The sequence below is a fragment of the Mus caroli genome, unplaced genomic scaffold, assembly GCF_978045245.1.
Source record: "Mus caroli unplaced genomic scaffold, Mus_caroli_1 scaffold_1, whole genome shotgun sequence".
Lineage (NCBI taxonomy): Eukaryota > Metazoa > Chordata > Mammalia > Rodentia > Muridae > Mus > Mus caroli.
Window position 1 is genome coordinate 168393558 of NW_028227256.1, and position 16418 is coordinate 168409975.

Here is a 16418-nt window from a genome sequence, read left to right on the forward strand (position 1 = left end):
TGTTTGCCTTCATGAGTGCATATGTACCGCATGCCTGCCTGGTTTTACGGAGAGAAGTCAGAAGAGGGCATCAGATCCCCTTGAACTAGAGTTACAGATGGTTGGGAGCCACAATGTGGTTGCTGGAAACTGAAACCCTGTCCTCTGCAAGAGCAGTCAGTGCTCTTAGCCACGGATCCACCTCTCAGTCCCCTCCTTGCTTTTCTGTATAGGTTTCTTCTCTAAGGATGAGTCCTAACGTATGATAGTTTCATCTACGTTTGAACTTGGAGTACATAGAATCCTACAGAACACGTGTGTCTTCACGAACGTGTATGTGCTGAGCTGCTATCATTCAACTTCACATTTGTTAACATTTAACTGTTGCTTTTGTGTCTTATGATCCACCCAGTTTTATTCCTGTGTACTGTTTTACTATATAGATATAATGCATTTTTCTATCCATTTGGTGATGGTACACATGCGATTTATTTCCAGATTCAGAATAGCCCAGGAGCACCACTGTGTATGAATAGCCTTGTGCATGTAACCTGGCACATGCTTGCTTGCAGTTTTTATTACATAGGACAAGTAATGGAGTGAATGGCTCATTAGTTAGCTTAGACCAGTGCTTCTCAACCTTCCTAATACTGTGAACCTTTAATACAGTTCCTTGGGTTGTGGTGACCCCACAACCATAAGATATTTCATTGCTACGTCATAACTGTAATTTTGCTACTGTTACGAATCATAATGCCAATATCCGAGACGAATATGCAACCCAAGCGGTTGTGACCCAAAGGTTGAGAACTGCTGTCTCAGACTTGAAGGGAATGTTGTCAAACAGTCTTCTCAAGTGAGTACAAGTTTATCCTGCCTCAAGCAGATATGAACCTTCACCAGCACTTGAAAATGTCAGGCTTTCTATTTGAGGAAGGGGGTTATACTGGAGTGAAACCATTTTGTTAAGTTCCAAAATCTGAGCCCCAAACACCTTTCCTAGTCACTCTGGGGAGGCCTGAAACATGCACCCTGCTTCTGAAACCAGTCCACCAAGAAGAAACAGCCAAACATCTTCAACATGGCAGGCTCAAGCTGCCCCGCTTCTGCCAATGGCTGGGGAGGGGAGGAGAATTCAGAGACAGTGATGGGGGAGTTGGATTTGAAAGGTAGCCAGACACAGAACATATATACCAGGAGAGATGCGAATCAGAAGTTCAGGAGGGAAACCTATAGCTTCCAAAGACAACAAGAAACCCCGCCCATTCCATACAGACCTGGGTGGCACTGACTCAGTGTAAGAAAAGATTTTCATCCTGAGCTACAGGTGAACCAAGGACACTTACAGAGACTTACAGGCTGCCTAAGCCTGAAAGTGGGTTTTGAAGGCTCAGGATTTGAAGCATGGGCTGTGGCATCGAGTGCAGCATACTGCTCCCAGGATCAGATGTATTCACAGGCAGAGGACATAGTGGAGGGGAGCTCTCTTGGGGAGGCTCTATGGGGTGAGTTTTGCATAAAATATGCAAATCTTTGTGGAGTCCCCCCTCCAAACGCAGGACACAGATACATGCTTTTGTATAAGTATTTAAATATGCCTGTCTATCATTGTGTATATACATTTCTATATGTGTGGTTGCATCTCCCATACCTGTAAGACACATGATGCAAGCAAGCTGCGCTCACTTGTAATCCCAGCCTCTAGGTGCTGGTGGTGAGGTGATTCACGTATTCAATATTGCTATAGAGAGTCCAAGGCCAGCCTAGCTAACCTAAGACACCATCTCAAACAACAGCAAAGGAACAAAACCAAATACATGCGTGCCTACGTGTTTTCGAAGCACAATTTCTGTTGCTGAGCTCTGCCCCTCCTGGTATGTGGCTTTTCCTTTGACCCTGTGCACAGATGAGCATTTGGTGGGGGGCACGACATTGGGGAGCATTTTCTCCAGATACTATTGCCTCCGAGGAAGGTTAAAAGTCTCGGATGGGTTTTCCAGGTGCAGAATTAGCCCTCTCCCTAGGATACCCTTGCTCAGGCATTGATGCCGTTCTCCCCCAAATCTGAAACTCTGTTGGCTTCTGTGTTTCTGGCTCAGAAGGCAACATCAGAGGAACATTCCTTACTCGGGGGCTATGTATTTGCACTAACGAATAGGAAAATGTAATTTTCACCTGTGCAAAGCTGGCAGTGAGTTAGGGGAAACCGTTGCTTTCCAAGTGACCCTCTCACCTTGGCTCCCATCCATCAAAACATCCCAAGTGCTCACTCTCCCGATCAAAACCGCCTCTTCAGAAGGGATCTCTGTAGTCTTTTCTCCCTTGTGGCTTCCTTAAGTGTGTCTTTGGAGAGGAAGGTCCATCGCGTCTCCGGCAGAGTACACTCGGCAGAGGCAGAGGGTCAGTGATGTTTTCAATATACATTTCAGCTTTCCTTAATTCAATTTACATCTTAATATGAGTTCAAGCCAACAAATCACCTCTCCTGGGGTTGTATATGCTTCAAATCTAATTTGCTACTGTGGAATGCAAGCCTTACTTCTTGGCTAAAGGTATAGGAGTCAGCCTTCCATCTGTTGGCTTAAGAACAGCCCATAGCTGCCAGGACATAAAGGAGCATATGGCTTGGTTTGGGGGTGTCTGAGGCTTCCGACTAACATGGAAACTCATCTCTGGGGATATAGGACTTATCTGGTCTGACTCCCTTTCCAAGTTTGGGGTCTCCTGAGGGCAGCTGGGTAGTTGTGTCCTTTGTTCTCCAGTCCTGGCCCAGCAGCACCTGATACACGCAGGATGCTCAGCAGCTGTTTAGTTGGGGGAGGATTTTGAGCAGCAGCTGGTGGCTCCCTTACCGTGTCTGCCTGCTCCACCAGCTGTGGTCAGAGGGACTGGGCTACAGCCTCTCTGTCCTGCCATCAGGAGCATCAGCTGCTCCCAGCTGCTCTTCCCACTCACTCCAGCTCCCTCGGTAAGAGCTGGGAGACAGCTGTCAGCTGGGGTGGCTGTCTCTGGCCATCTGCTCTGGGTTGTAACCCCGAGGGCTTAGAAGGGGAGGAGACAGTAGACCCCATTCACCCCAACACATGTGTACAATACTGTTGCAAGACCACTTCAAGCTTGCTATTATCAGTATTCGAGCCTGGTGTGCACCTAGCTATATCTTCCAGGTAGCCTGCTGCATGACTTGGGAGCAACGTTTGGCCTACATGTTTGGCCCAGCTGCTTCTGCCAAGCATCTTATGTATCCCAGGATCCTTTCTTTCCTGCCTGCCTCAGCCATACCAACCATAGTTCTTTCCTTTCACATCTGCACATCTGCTTCTATGACTGTAAGGGCCATTCAGCATCACCTATACATCTCCAGGCCTGATTCACCCTAAGCGCTAAGCCACACACAACCCTTAGTCTGTTTTCTGTAGCAAGCCTGGGTGCGGTGGATGCCTTCATTCTTCCTCCAGATGGCCTGGAGAGGTATCATTGGCTGCTTAGTTACATAGCCTGGCTGGGAACTCCAGAGCCGTTCTCCCTGCATCCTCTACTTGGTTCTGGTTAGAAAGACAAGGCCATAGAGAGATGCCAGAGCTCTGCCGCCTTTCTCCCTGATTCTAACAGTTTTGCCCTAAGCAAGGCATCAATGGTACCTTCTGTCTCTACCTACCATGTCCACCCTCGTCCAATAGCTATGAAAGTTCAGGATAGAATTTGCACCCCAAGGACACTCTTTCCCCATGCGCCCCCCAGTGTGCGGACTTGGGTGCTTTGGCTTCTACACCTCAGCAGAGTGTTTGCTGACCAGCTACTGAGCTGTGTGCTCAGGAACACCCAGGCTGAGCCCAGTTCCAACTATGTGTTGTTTCTGCATTGCCTAGGGACTCTGCCCAACTCACACGCTCTCTTCCTCTGCTCTTTGTACCTCTAGCCACAGCTAGCACTGGTACCTTTACCCATTTGATCGCATGGGCTTAGCTGATGGTCTGCCATGCCTAACTGCATGTCTCTCTAGCATGTGGCACTTCTTCATTGAACTCTCCCCAGTTCCCTAGCTCTGCCTAGTCTAGGGACTCATAGCCAAGCGTCCAGATCTTTAATTGTGATCAGCCTTCTGTTCCAGCCCTCTGGGGTGCCTGCTCTTTCAATTCCCTCCCCACCCTCCACTTAATGGTGCCAGGATCCTTGGCAGGGACCATGTAGTATGCTGGCTTAAGCCAGATAGGCATCCTTCTCTGTCTTCAATGCACTCTCCGTGAGGCAAGTTATGTACATCGTAAATGTCATGGTCACAGCTGTCCCAGAGGGGAAGAGCTCAAGGAATGAGATCATGCAGTTCACTTATTTGCCAGGGTAGGATCCTAAGCACTCGGAGTGGGTAAATGCCACACCCCACACCTCCAAGAAATGCCCCACAAAAGGCCCTTGGTGTGAGGAAGGCAGAGCCTTAGGGAGGGCCAGCAGCCATGCCTGGGAGGTGTCTGAGTGGAGGTAGCCACAAAGGGGCTGCTGCTGCTCCTGCCCTGGGGACATCAGCTGGCTCAGCCCAACAGGCTGATGGCAGTGGGAGGGGTGATGCCACCTCCAGCCTAATGTTTATTCAGGCGGCCACCAGGCTTTGCTGTTCCCACGAGGGAAATTCACTATACAGCACCTCTGGGTTTTCAGAGCTGGCCTGCCTCAAACCCTCCTCTGTGGAAATCCCAAATAATAGCCTTGCTGAAATCAGAAAGGAGATTGAAGTCTATAAATCAGTGGGCAGCAAACCCCTGAGACCCCGGTGGGCAGGAGGGAGGAGTTGCACCTGTGGGCTGCTGTGACCGCCCAGAGAGTATTGCGCTGAAGCCCACGCTCAGGGGTGTCAGAAACCAGGGGGGGCTGCCTTTCACATAATGAAGAGACTCAAGCCCACATGTCCCACCAGCCTGAGCACTCCAAGAGAGTAACAGTTTGGGTGGAGTTCTGGGGCTGAGAACACAACGCACCCTGGGAGTGTTGTCCCAGCCCTCGGTGGGGGTCAGTACTGGCCTCTGTAATGTTACATTGTGTCTGCCCAGTTCTGTTCTCTGGTCATGCTTGCTCCTTGTTTGGCCTGTTGCTTACTTTCCTCTCACTGAAGGTGATCTTCCCCAGGGTGGGTTGAGCACCGGTCTTGCTCACTAAGCCGCCTCACACGGCCCTCCTCAGCATCCCTGCACTAACAAAGACATCACACAGCTGTCTCTGCACTGTCCGGCTTTGTTCTCTGTCTCAGGATAAGAAGCCGCGGCAGGAGAAGCTGCTCTATGCTGGTTATTATGGATTCCAGAGACCAGGACAGGAACCTTTCCGCTCACCCAGGATGACCTTGGCTGATACAAACAGCTCGGTCCCCACTTCTTGTTCACTCCTTCTAAGAGCTACCTGCAGCTTCTTTTTAAAGCAATATTCACTCCTCAAACTCCCAGACGGACCCAGCACACCTGGAGATCTTGGGGAAATGCAGGTTGTTATTCTGCAGGTCTGGGAAGGGCCTGGGGAGTTTGCATTTTTGACAAGCGTGCTGGTGGTCTCTTGTCCATACTTGGAGTGGTGAGGATCTGTGAGAGCCCAGCATCCTGATTTGCTCAGCTGATGCATGACTGTAAGGCCTTTTGTACACCTGAAAGCAAACTGTAAGGCTGCTCTGGCATCTTTAAAGCACTTGGTACTGCTGAGGGCTGGCTGGACTGGTTGGGTACCTTGAGTGGGACAGTAAGTGAGCTTCAGGAGCAATGGCCAGCAGGCTGGTGATGAGTCAGCCCTGCCACTTTTTATTATTATTATTATTATTATTATTATTATTATTATTATTATTATTTCGAGACAGGGTTTCTCTGTATAGCCCTGGCTGTCCTGGAACTCACTTTGTAGACCAGGCTGGCCTCGAACTCAGAAATCAGCCTGCCTCTGCCTCTCAAGTGCTGGGATTAAAGGCATGCGCCACCACTGCCCGGCTATTTATTATTCTTGTGAGTGTGTGTCATAAGTGTATGTATGCCTCAGCACGCATGTAGAAGACAACTTCGTGGTGTTGTTTCTCTCCTTCCCACTTTCTGTGGGCTCTGAGAATTGAACTTATGTCTCCGGGCTTTTGAAACAACTATCTTTGCTCTCAGGCCGTCCTACTAGCCCTCTGCCAGTGTTTTAAAATGACAGTTACCAAATCCCATCCTTACTGTAGGCCTCAGCAGCCTCTCTAGTATGAAAGGTTAGGCCTGAATGTCCGTTCCAACGGTGATGCTACGAACAGTAACGACCTAGTATTTTCCTTATGCAATCAGATGTATCAAATTCAATCTTTATAATCATGCACAGGGAATGGGCCAGTAATGTCAACTTTTTATTGATGGGAAATGGATATGGGTAGAGTTTAAATGACTTGCCTAAGATCACAGAGCTGGGGATAGCAGCAGAGAGGCATGAGCTGAGCACTCTCCTCCTTACCTATGGTTTCAACCACTGCGGCTCCAAAAGCTTGTCAGGAGAGACCACACACACTCACTCAGGGTGAGTTCTCCACACGAGACCCTTTCTCACAGACTGTAGCAGCCATAGCTGACGCTGTGCAATTCAGAGAGTCTGGCTTGGGCTAAGCGCCAGAGAACACGGTGAGCCGTTTGAGGGCTCAAGATGGGATGGCTCTAGGATGCTGTGCTGACCATTTTGGAGCCTGGAAAATGTAACAAGAATCTACTGGGCTCCCTGGGCGGCCCTCATAGGAGCCCTGGAGCCACGGTGTCTGGGTGTCACCGTCTTCTTGGATATACGAACATCACCTTGGCTCTGAGCCACCAGGCTCCCTTCTAGGACATTAGTAGCACCATTACCAGGCTTCAGGGCTGTGCCTGGAAATGTCTGAGCTTTTGCACGCCCCATGTCTGGTAAAAGGTGGAGAACAATATGTCTTCTCTTTTGCTTGGTTTCTTTCTCTACTAACCTTACCAACTTCAGAAACTGCCCGAGGGTGAGCACATCCGACGTCTAACTGTCATTGACTTTGCATGCACGTGCTTGTGGAACTGGGTATTGAACTGAGGGCCTCACACACACTAGGCAAGTGCTCTACTCTGGGCTGCATCCTCAGCTCAGTGTCTTTTATTTTGACAGTAACTTGCCAAGGCTGGCCTTTAGCCTACTCTGTATCCTAGGCTAGCCTTGAGCCTGCTCAGTATCCCAGGCTAGCTTCAAGCTTGTCGTATTTTGTTGCAGCCTTCTTTTTATTATTATTATTATTAAATTTATTTATTTATTCCCTTTACAACCCAATATCAGCTCTTCCTCTCGTCCCAGTACCCCCTCACACAAGTCCCTCCCCTCCATTCTCTCTTCCCTTTCTCTTTTGAGAAGGGAAAGTTCCCCTCTGGGTGTCAAACACCTCCCCCTCCCATGGCACATTGATTCCCTGTGGGATTAGGCACATTCTCTCCCACTGAGGCCCAGATAAGGCTGTCCATTTAGGGGCTCTGGATCCATAGGCAGGCAGGCAGGCAGGCAATAGGCTTAAGGACAGCCCCTGCTCCAGTTGTTTGGGGGACCCACATGAAGACCAAGTTGCTCATCTGCTGCATATGTGCAGAGGAACTAGGTCCAGCCCATGTTCACTCTTTGGTGGTTCAGCCCCTGGGAGCCCCAAGGGTCCAGGTTAGCCGACTCTGTCGGTCTCCTGTGGAGTCCCTGTTCTTTTTGCTGTTGCAGCGTTCTGTGGAGCTGGGAATATAGGCCTAGGCCACCAGTACTGGTTACACAGAACACTTGTTTGTATTTATTTTCAGAGCTAAGGATGGAACCCGGGGCTTTTTGAAAGATAGAAAAGGCTTCTATAACCATTGAGCTACATCCTCAACATTGTCTTTAAAAATTCTTTCTTTCTTTCTTTCTTATTTATGCATGAGGGCATGCACAGGTACTGTCACACACTCCCACCTGTGTGCACATGTCTCAACATGCATGTGGAGGTCAGAGGACAACGGAACCGTGGTTGGTTTTCTGCCTCCACCATATCCCGGAATTGAACCCAGGTCATCAGCAAGCAAGTTTTTGTTGTTGTTGTTGTTGAGTTATGTTGTTATCTCTACAACAACATTTTAAAGGGTTTTACTTCTATTATTTTTAATTATGTGTGTGTCAGTGTGTCTGTGTGTGGGTGTGTAGACGTGGATGAAGGAACCCAAAGATGGTCAGAGGCGACAGCTCCCCATGGAGTTGTAGCTACAGGGAGTTGAGAGCTTCAGAATAATACAGAATACAGAGTAGCCCAGTGTGGGTGCTGGGAACGGAACTCGGGTTCTCTGCAAAAGCCCCGGTAGAACATTTTAGATACCCATGGAACCCTTAGTGTAGAACCGCAGTTGAACAACACTGGGGCTCTATGGAGTCACTCTCTTTAAAATTAACCACAGGACAGAGGGAATCTCTGTGACTCACATCCTACCTACGCCCACCTTCTGCAGTTCTGCCCTCCCACCTTGCCTTCCATATTCCCCTTTCTTTCTTTCCTTCTTATTTTTTTAAAGATTTTGAAGGTGTATTTATTATATTTAAATGAGTACACTGTAACTGTTTTCAGACATAAGAGAAGAGTGCATCATATCCCATTATAGATGGTTATGAGCCACCATGTGTTTGCTGGGATTTGAACTCAGAATTTCTGGAAGAGTGATCAGTGCTCTTAACCACTGAGCCATCTGACCAGCCCTCACATTCCTCTTGCATGGATGTTCTGACTGTCGTGTCCAACATGTAGAGACTCTTTAGCAGTGTCTCTCCTCAGTGACAACAGCCAGCCCCAAGACAAGGACTCCAGGGGCATTTGGAGTGTCTCCTGTCCCCTCTGTGCCAGCTGACCAAGATGCAGCTTTGACTCTTCCTGGTGTGAACCAGGGGTAGTGTGCTGGCACCCACCAACATGGCAGCCGTCCTTATGCACAGATAGGAAAGCTTGAGGTCAGCCTGTTCATCTTCTATGTGAGTGATCCAAAGAGGCAGGGGGAGTGGTTGGTGCCTATAGACAAGCAAAGTAAGTGTGGTTCTTTAAAATCACCCCAGCGCCCTTCTTTCATACATGGGATGCCTGATTCACTTGAGCAAGTGAATGGAATCGCTGGCATCGTTCTTCATCACTTGGCAGGAACACTGTACACAAAGAACCAAAAAAGAACTGGGTGCCCTGGCCATGCCAGTGGTATTAGTAGGGGAGCTATGATAGTCTGGGTATTTCTAGCAGTTGAGTGTCTGGAAACGCTGCTTGGGCGCCTGTCACTGGTTACCAGGACAGGGCTAGGCACATGTATGGGCCTTGATCTTTTCTTGGCTCCATCCTCTGAGCCATCCCCATGTCTATACATCACCCACTCTGAGCTCATCCCCATGTCTTATCTCCATTCTCTGACCCATTTCCATGGCTGCAAATCTCCATGCTCCAAGCCACCCTGCCTCTGACTATCTCGAGGTTGCTAGTTACCTATTGTCTGTCTTCAAAACATTTTAACATTCCCCTTTTCAAAAACTCTTTTCTCCTCAGGAAGTCTCTAAGAACCTCACCAAGGAGAATGAGCAAATCAAAGAGGACGTGGAAGAAATCCGAACGGAGCTGAACAAGCTAGGCAAGGAGAACTGCTCTGACAACACCCTAGAGAGCATGCCAGACATCCGCTCAGCCCTGCAGAGGGATGCGGCGGCAGCCTACGCCCACCCAGAGGTACGGCCCCATCTTGCCAGGGTATCTCCTGGGCCTGGAAGAGTGAGATCAGCTTGAGGAAGCGCTCCTCGGGGCTGAGTCCTTCCAAGGTCAGGGTCTCAGTTCTGTGTAACACCCCTATAGGTGTGATGGGTAGGGCTTGGCCCAGCTTCACCCAACATGGACAGCCAGGGAAGTTCAGTGAGTAAGGGTGGAAATTGGTACTCAAATCTGGGTCTTCTGAGCTTTGGTACTGTTCTCACGATATCCCATGCTGCTCTCTTGAGCATCTCTTGTAGGACATACATGGGACCATCTATGTTTGCATCTCTCCTAGCGTCGTTATGAACACCACATTTTTCTCTCTCTTGGAAATGCCTTAGCTTGCAGATCGTAAATGATATGGTCCCCCTACTTATAAGGGCCTCGTTAGTCACCTTTCTCACTGTCTGGTTATGACTGCAGTTCTGGAAAGCAGGCCAGACAGAGGTCAGTATCCCCATCTTACAGATGGGTACAGAGCCTGGATCCGCTGGAAAGTAGAGGCAGAACATTCCAACCCCTGTTCCTCCCACCGACTTGTGTCCCTACCACAAAGCTAGCCCTGTACAAGATGGCTAATATAGTGTTGAGTCATGCCACAAGACCTGCTTGCATGAAAATATCTCTTCATTTCGTGACTTTCTCCTAAAAATTACTAGCTGGACTTGCAGCGGGATCTCTAGTACACATCTTTAATCCCAGCACTTGGGAGGCAGAGGCAATTAGATCTGTGTGAGTTTGAGGCCAGCGTGGTTTACATAGTGAATTCCAGGACAGACAGGCCTATGTGGCGATGATGATGATGATGATGGGTATGTGTTGGGCAGAGCCTAGGTTAGAGATTGAGCTGGTTCTTTGTGTGCTATGATATGTAAAAGGTTGCGAAGTGTGTTTCTCAGCTTTCTGCTACTATAACAAATTACCTGAGGATAATCAACTAAAAAAGAGGAATGGTCAAAGGCCTTGATTTCAGAAGTTTCAGTTCACTGTCATTGCTTTGGGTGGGGAGTATGTGGTAAAGCTCTACCAGTCACCCCAGGGCATAGCAAAGCAAAGGAAGAGAAGAAGAGGCCAGGGCCCTATGACCTAACTTCTCCCACTAAGCCCCATGTCTTAAAGCTTGCACTACCTCATAGCACCATGAACTAGACACCAAGCCTTCAATAAATAGACTTAAGATCCAAATTATAGCAGGTCACATTGCTTTGTGGGACTCTGTTGCCTGGGTTATCGTAAATTTGGGTAGAGAGGATGGAAGGCTTTGTGTGTAGGCTCAGAACTCTTGATGTTTGGTTAGTTGATGGGTGTCATCTCTCCTAAACTAACTTCAAACTGGCTGTGTAGCCAAAGATGGCCTTGAACTACTGATTCTCCTGCCTTAGAGTCTCAGGTGCTGCAACTACAAGTGTGTACTATCATGCCTGGTCTATGCGGTGCTAGGGACTAAACCCAGGACTTTGGGCAAGATAAGCACTCTATACACCAAATTCCATTGCCGGCTTACAGGCTCAGAACTCTTGGGTAAAGAAACTTATTATAGTGGGGCTAAGGGGGCATACCTGGGGGGCTTGGGGACTTTCAAGTACATGTGTTCTGAAGACACATGGGGACTCTGAGACAGCAGGCACTGGAAGAGTATGGTGTGTGGACTTCCCCAAGAAGTCAAAAGCAGCCGGGCGGTGGTGGCACACGCCTTTAATCCCAGCACTTGGGAGGCAGAGGCAGGTGAATTTCTGAGTTCAAGGCCAGCCTGGTCTACAAAATGAGTTCCAGGACAGCCAGGGCTACACAGAGAAACCCTGTCTTGAAAAAAACAAAAAAACAAAAACAAAAACAAAAAAAACCCAAAAGAAGTCAAAAGCAATCCCATGCTGTAAAGTGAGGAACAGGAGTCATTACCTGGCTTTTGATGTTTTTGAAACATTATATTCCCTCATAAATAATTTGTCTCATTTTTGAGTGTCCCTTACGTATTGGTCACTGAAACATGAGTTTAGCCTGGTGGGTGGGTCACCCCTAAGGGACCTTGAAATCACCCCAGAAAGAGATATGAAGGTACCTGAAATCACCCCAAAGCCAGAAGCTCTGGGAACCAGAAAGGGACGTGAAGGTATCTGTGTGCCTCTCATCTCAGCCCCCACTGCCCAGTGCAGCCAGCATTTCCTTACCTTCTGCTTCCAGCTTCCCAGTCAGCCAGCTAAGCTGGAGAATGCGGTCTGTTGTCTTGATGACACATTCTGTGGTACATTCAGAAACCCTGCTCAGATTTCCCGAGGGCAAACTACAAACCAAATCAAACACACCAAACTCTTTTTCTCCTTGCTCAGCAAAGTCCTTCCCGGGCCTTCCCTGAGTCCCCACAGCACACAGTGCTGAAGTTAGCACAATCCACCCAGCCAGGCTAGAAGCGCAGAGGGTACAGGATGCCCAGAGGTAGGCTCATTCTCTCTGTGTGTACGCAGCAGCCCTGTGTCTTTGGTGAGCACCATGCTGCAACAGGGGAGATGGTTTTAGCTGGTTATTTTTGGTTCTTGCAAATGATGCCAGAGAATTCTTGGAATGGCTGGTAATTATTTTGTAAGGTGGTCTTCCAACATGGTCCTTGTCTAGAAGGTTGGCAGGGAGGCCCAGAGATCAGGTTGGTAGTGGAAAGGCATTGTGGGTGTGGGAACACTAGATGCCAGGAGGTGAAATCATTTGGCAGACTCTTGGATGAACAGAGAGGCAATCAGAATGTGGTGGGGGTAGCTGCCGCCCAGTTCAACTTGCCGCCAGCGAATCCAAGGAAATTATATGTTGTCTGGCAAAGGCTGTCCACCGTCTTGCTCCATATCCTTGGCTGGGACAAAGAACTGCAGTCCCTGCCCTTTCCTGAGAGCCTGGACCTAAAGTCAGTTCCTTGGGTTTGCCACAAAGAAATGACAGCTGGCTTCTCTGACACAGAGGGAAACCAGCGCCAGCAATTAGATGCCCCTGGGCATTTGAGGTAGAGGCTGTGGCAGGAGCCTCTTGTCAACCTCCCAGGCAGCTCTTTCCACTGGGAAATGAAACATCTTCCACGTCCATGCCCAGGGCAGTTGCCAGACCACAGCCCTGAAGACATGGAGATGGTGGCCACTTTTTGGAAGGCCAATAAGTAGACCTGAGGTCACAGCCAATGTGGCTTAATGTAAGGAGGAACACAGGCCCAGGAAGTAACCGTGGGGCCCACTTGGTGATTGTGTGACTTCATTTGTATCCTTCTCAGCTACTTCCCTGGGTGGCGTTTCAACTAAGTTACTGAATGGCTGTTTCCTTATCTAGGAAATGCTGGTAGCATTACCTTGTTCCATTGCTATGAGGATTAAAAATAATATTCTCTATTGGGTTGGCTGTAATAGGTGCTCACTAAAATGGCACCACCAACAAGCAAGCATCCCCATACTTGTGGTAGAGGTTGCTGTCTTAGTCAGGGTTTCTATTCCTGCACAAACATCATGACCAAGAAGCAAGTTGGGGAGGAAAGGGTTTATTCGGCTTACACTTCCATATTCATCACCAAAGGAAGTCAGGACTGGAACTCAAGCAGGTCAGGGAACAGGAGCTGATGCAGAGGCCATGGAGGGATGTTCTTTACTGGCTTGCCTCTCCTGGCTTGCTCAGGCTGCTCTCTTATAGAACCCAAGACTACCAGCCCAGGGATTGTCCCACCCACAAGGGGCCTTTCCCCTTGATCACTAATTGAGAAAATGCCTTACAGTTGGATCTCATGGAGGCATTTCCTCAACTGAAGCTCCTTTCTCTGTGATAACTCCAGCTGTGTCAAGTTGACACAAAAATAGCCAGTACAATTGACCCCTTGTCAACTTGACACACAAACACATCACTAGTAAGCCTCAACCCTTACATTCTTATGCATCCCCAAGATCTAAATAACTTTCAAAGTCCCACAGTCTTTACCTATTCTTAAAATTTCAATCTCTTTAAAATATCCATCTCTTTTAAAATCCAAAGTCTTTTTACAATTAAAAGTCTCTTAACTGTGGGCTCCACTAAAACAGTTTCTTCCTTCAAGAGGGAAAATATCAGGGCACAGTCACAATCAAAGCAAAAATCAATCTCCAACCGTCCAATGTCTGGGATCCAACTCACGATCTTCTGGGCTCCTCCAAGGGCTTGGGTCACTTCTCCAGCCATGCCCTTTGTGTAGCACACACGTTGTCCTCTGAGCTCCAGATGCCTGTACTCCACTGCTGCTGCTGCTCTTGGTGGTCATCTCATGGTACTGGCATCTCCAAAACACTGCATGACCCCTTCAGTCCTGGGCCTTCAATTACAACTGAGGCTGCACCTTCACCAATGGCCTTCCATGGCCTCTCACAGTGCCGAGCCTCAGCTGCTCTGCATGACCCCTTCATGCCTTCAAAACCAGTACCACCTGGGTGACCCTTACACATTACCAAGTCCCGCTGCAGCAGGAGTACAACCTTGCCTATCTCTGGAACACAGCCTCTTTGTGCTTTCAGAAAACACTTCCCAGAAGATGTCACCTCAACGATGCTGGTCTCTTCTTAATCACCGCTAATTTCTTAGCTCCAGCTAACCAGCATCAATAGTCCCAGTAATGCAAAGTTTTTGCTTTAGTAGTTCTGGTATCTTGTTAATCACAGCTGATTCTTCAGCCCCAGCTAACCAGAACTACAGAATCTTCACAATCAAAACAGCAATGGCCCTGAAAAGAGTCTTTAATTTTCCCTCTGAAATTTCACAAGCCAGACCTCCATCTTCTGCACTGTTCTCAACATTATCTTCCAAGCTCCTACACAATATCTGACAGAGCTCTTAACAACGAATGGATCTTCAAGCCCAAAGTTCCAAAGTCCTTCCACAGTCCTCCCCAAAACATGGTCAGGTTGTCACAGGAATACCCCACTCTGCTGGTACCAATTTGTCTTAGTCAGGGTTTCTATTCCTGCACAAACATCATGACCAAGAAGCAAGTTGGAGAGGAAAGGGTTTATTCGGCTTACACTTCCATGCTGCTGTTCATCACCAAAGGAAGTCAGGACTGGAACTCAGACAGGTCAGGGAGCAGGAGCTGATACAGAGGCCATGGAGGGATGTTCTTTACTGGCTTGCCTCCCCTGGCTTGCTCAGCCTACTCTCTTATAGAACCCAAGACTACCAGCCCAGGGATGGTCCCACCCACAAGGGACGTTTCCCCCTTGATCACTAATTGAGAAAATGCCTTACAGTTGGATCTCATGGAGGCATTTCCTCAACTGAAGCTCCTTTCTCTGTGATAACTCCAGCTGTGTCAAGTTGACACAAAAATAGCCAGTACAGTTGCCTTACAAGAGGCTTGAGGGAGGTACAGGGATGGCATGGAGAACTGACACCACCGAGGGCACAGCTGGCATGCTAGCATGTATTGTGCTCTCCTGGGCAGTTCTTTTACTCCAGTGAAGGGGGACTGGCAAAGATGTGTGCACATTTTTCCAGCTGCCCATCACTACCTCATGTCAAGGAGACAGCCATATATAGGGATGGCCATGTCTGTTGCACGGTCTGGTTGAACTCTCTTCATGGGAAACAAGCAGAGATGACAGGAGATGTGTTTGGAAGTGAGCATAGTGGGTTTCTCCAGGCTGGATCCTAAAGGTCAGAATGAAAGCCCTGTTTCCCCCCTCTGTGCACACCGAGGTGGTGGGGTGGGGAGACAGTTTGGCCACGATGACTGGACTGGATCTCTACAGCTAAGGCCCTCTTGGGAAGTGGGACTGTATTTGACTGTGGCCTGTGCTCCATCACTGTTCGTCCTGTCCCATGTCTCTGATCAGGGAGTGACCTGACCTTCCATTTTGTCCCCTCTGAGAAACAGTATGAAGAACGGTTTCTGCAGGAGGAAACTGTGTCACAGCAGATCAACTCCATCGAACTCCTGAGGACACAGCCACTGGTCCCTCCTGCAGCGATGAAGCCACAGCGGCCCCTGCAGAGACAGGTGCACCTGAGAGGTCGGCTGGCCTCCAAGCCCACCGTCATCAGGGGAATCACCTACTATAAAGCCAAGGTCTCTGAGGAGGAAAATGACATAGAAGAGCAGCGTGAGTCCGGGTCAGAGGGACAGGGATTTCATCCTTAGTTCAGGGATATGCAGTTATCCCAGAGTTTGCTGAGAAGCCTTGGACCTTAACCTCTCTGGGGTTCAAAGACATTGTGTGTGGCAAAGGGTGGATGAGCTGGAGGGACATCTGCATCCTTTTGTTTCTTCCTTCTGGTTTACAGATAGGGAAACCAAGGCTTGGGCAGAATAGTTTTCTTGGAGATACTAGGTAGGCTCTGCCATCTGCTCCTCTCTGTGGTCCTCAAGTTTGCTGAATTTCCAACACCTTCTCTCATCAGCCTTCACCCTTCCTGCCTTTCCACAAAGAATAGACAAGCTCACTTCTGTATTCCTCCATGTCTCCTGTCATCTTTATTTTCCTTGCTCTGTTGCTCAGGCTCATCTATGAACTTCAGAAACTTCTGTGCTAGCATCTCTTCCAGCCTCTGTCTCCAACCTTCCTTCTTCTCTTTCTGTTGCTTATTTTGACCAATGAAATCCTGAACCTTTAGTTCTAGTGTTTGCTCTAGGCTATGCTGCCAAGGCTTAAGCTTATCTCTCTGTTGCTCAGACTCATCTGTGAACTTCAGAAATCTCAGTTCTAGCATTTCTTCCAGCCTCTTTTAA

The 16418-nt window shown here is 48.6% G+C and overlaps 1 protein-coding gene across 1 annotated transcript in view; it reads left to right on the forward strand.

The window, feature by feature from the left end:
* Olfml2b (olfactomedin like 2B) overlaps positions 1 to 16418 on the forward strand; it is a 40126-nt gene that overhangs the window by 8369 nt on the left and 15339 nt on the right. Inside the window, exons 4-5 of the mRNA XM_021161521.2 lie at positions 9509 to 9685; positions 15567 to 15792. Of these exons, the coding sequence (XP_021017180.1) occupies positions 9509 to 9685; positions 15567 to 15792 (403 nt within the window). The remainder of the gene's footprint in view (positions 1 to 9508; positions 9686 to 15566; positions 15793 to 16418) is intronic.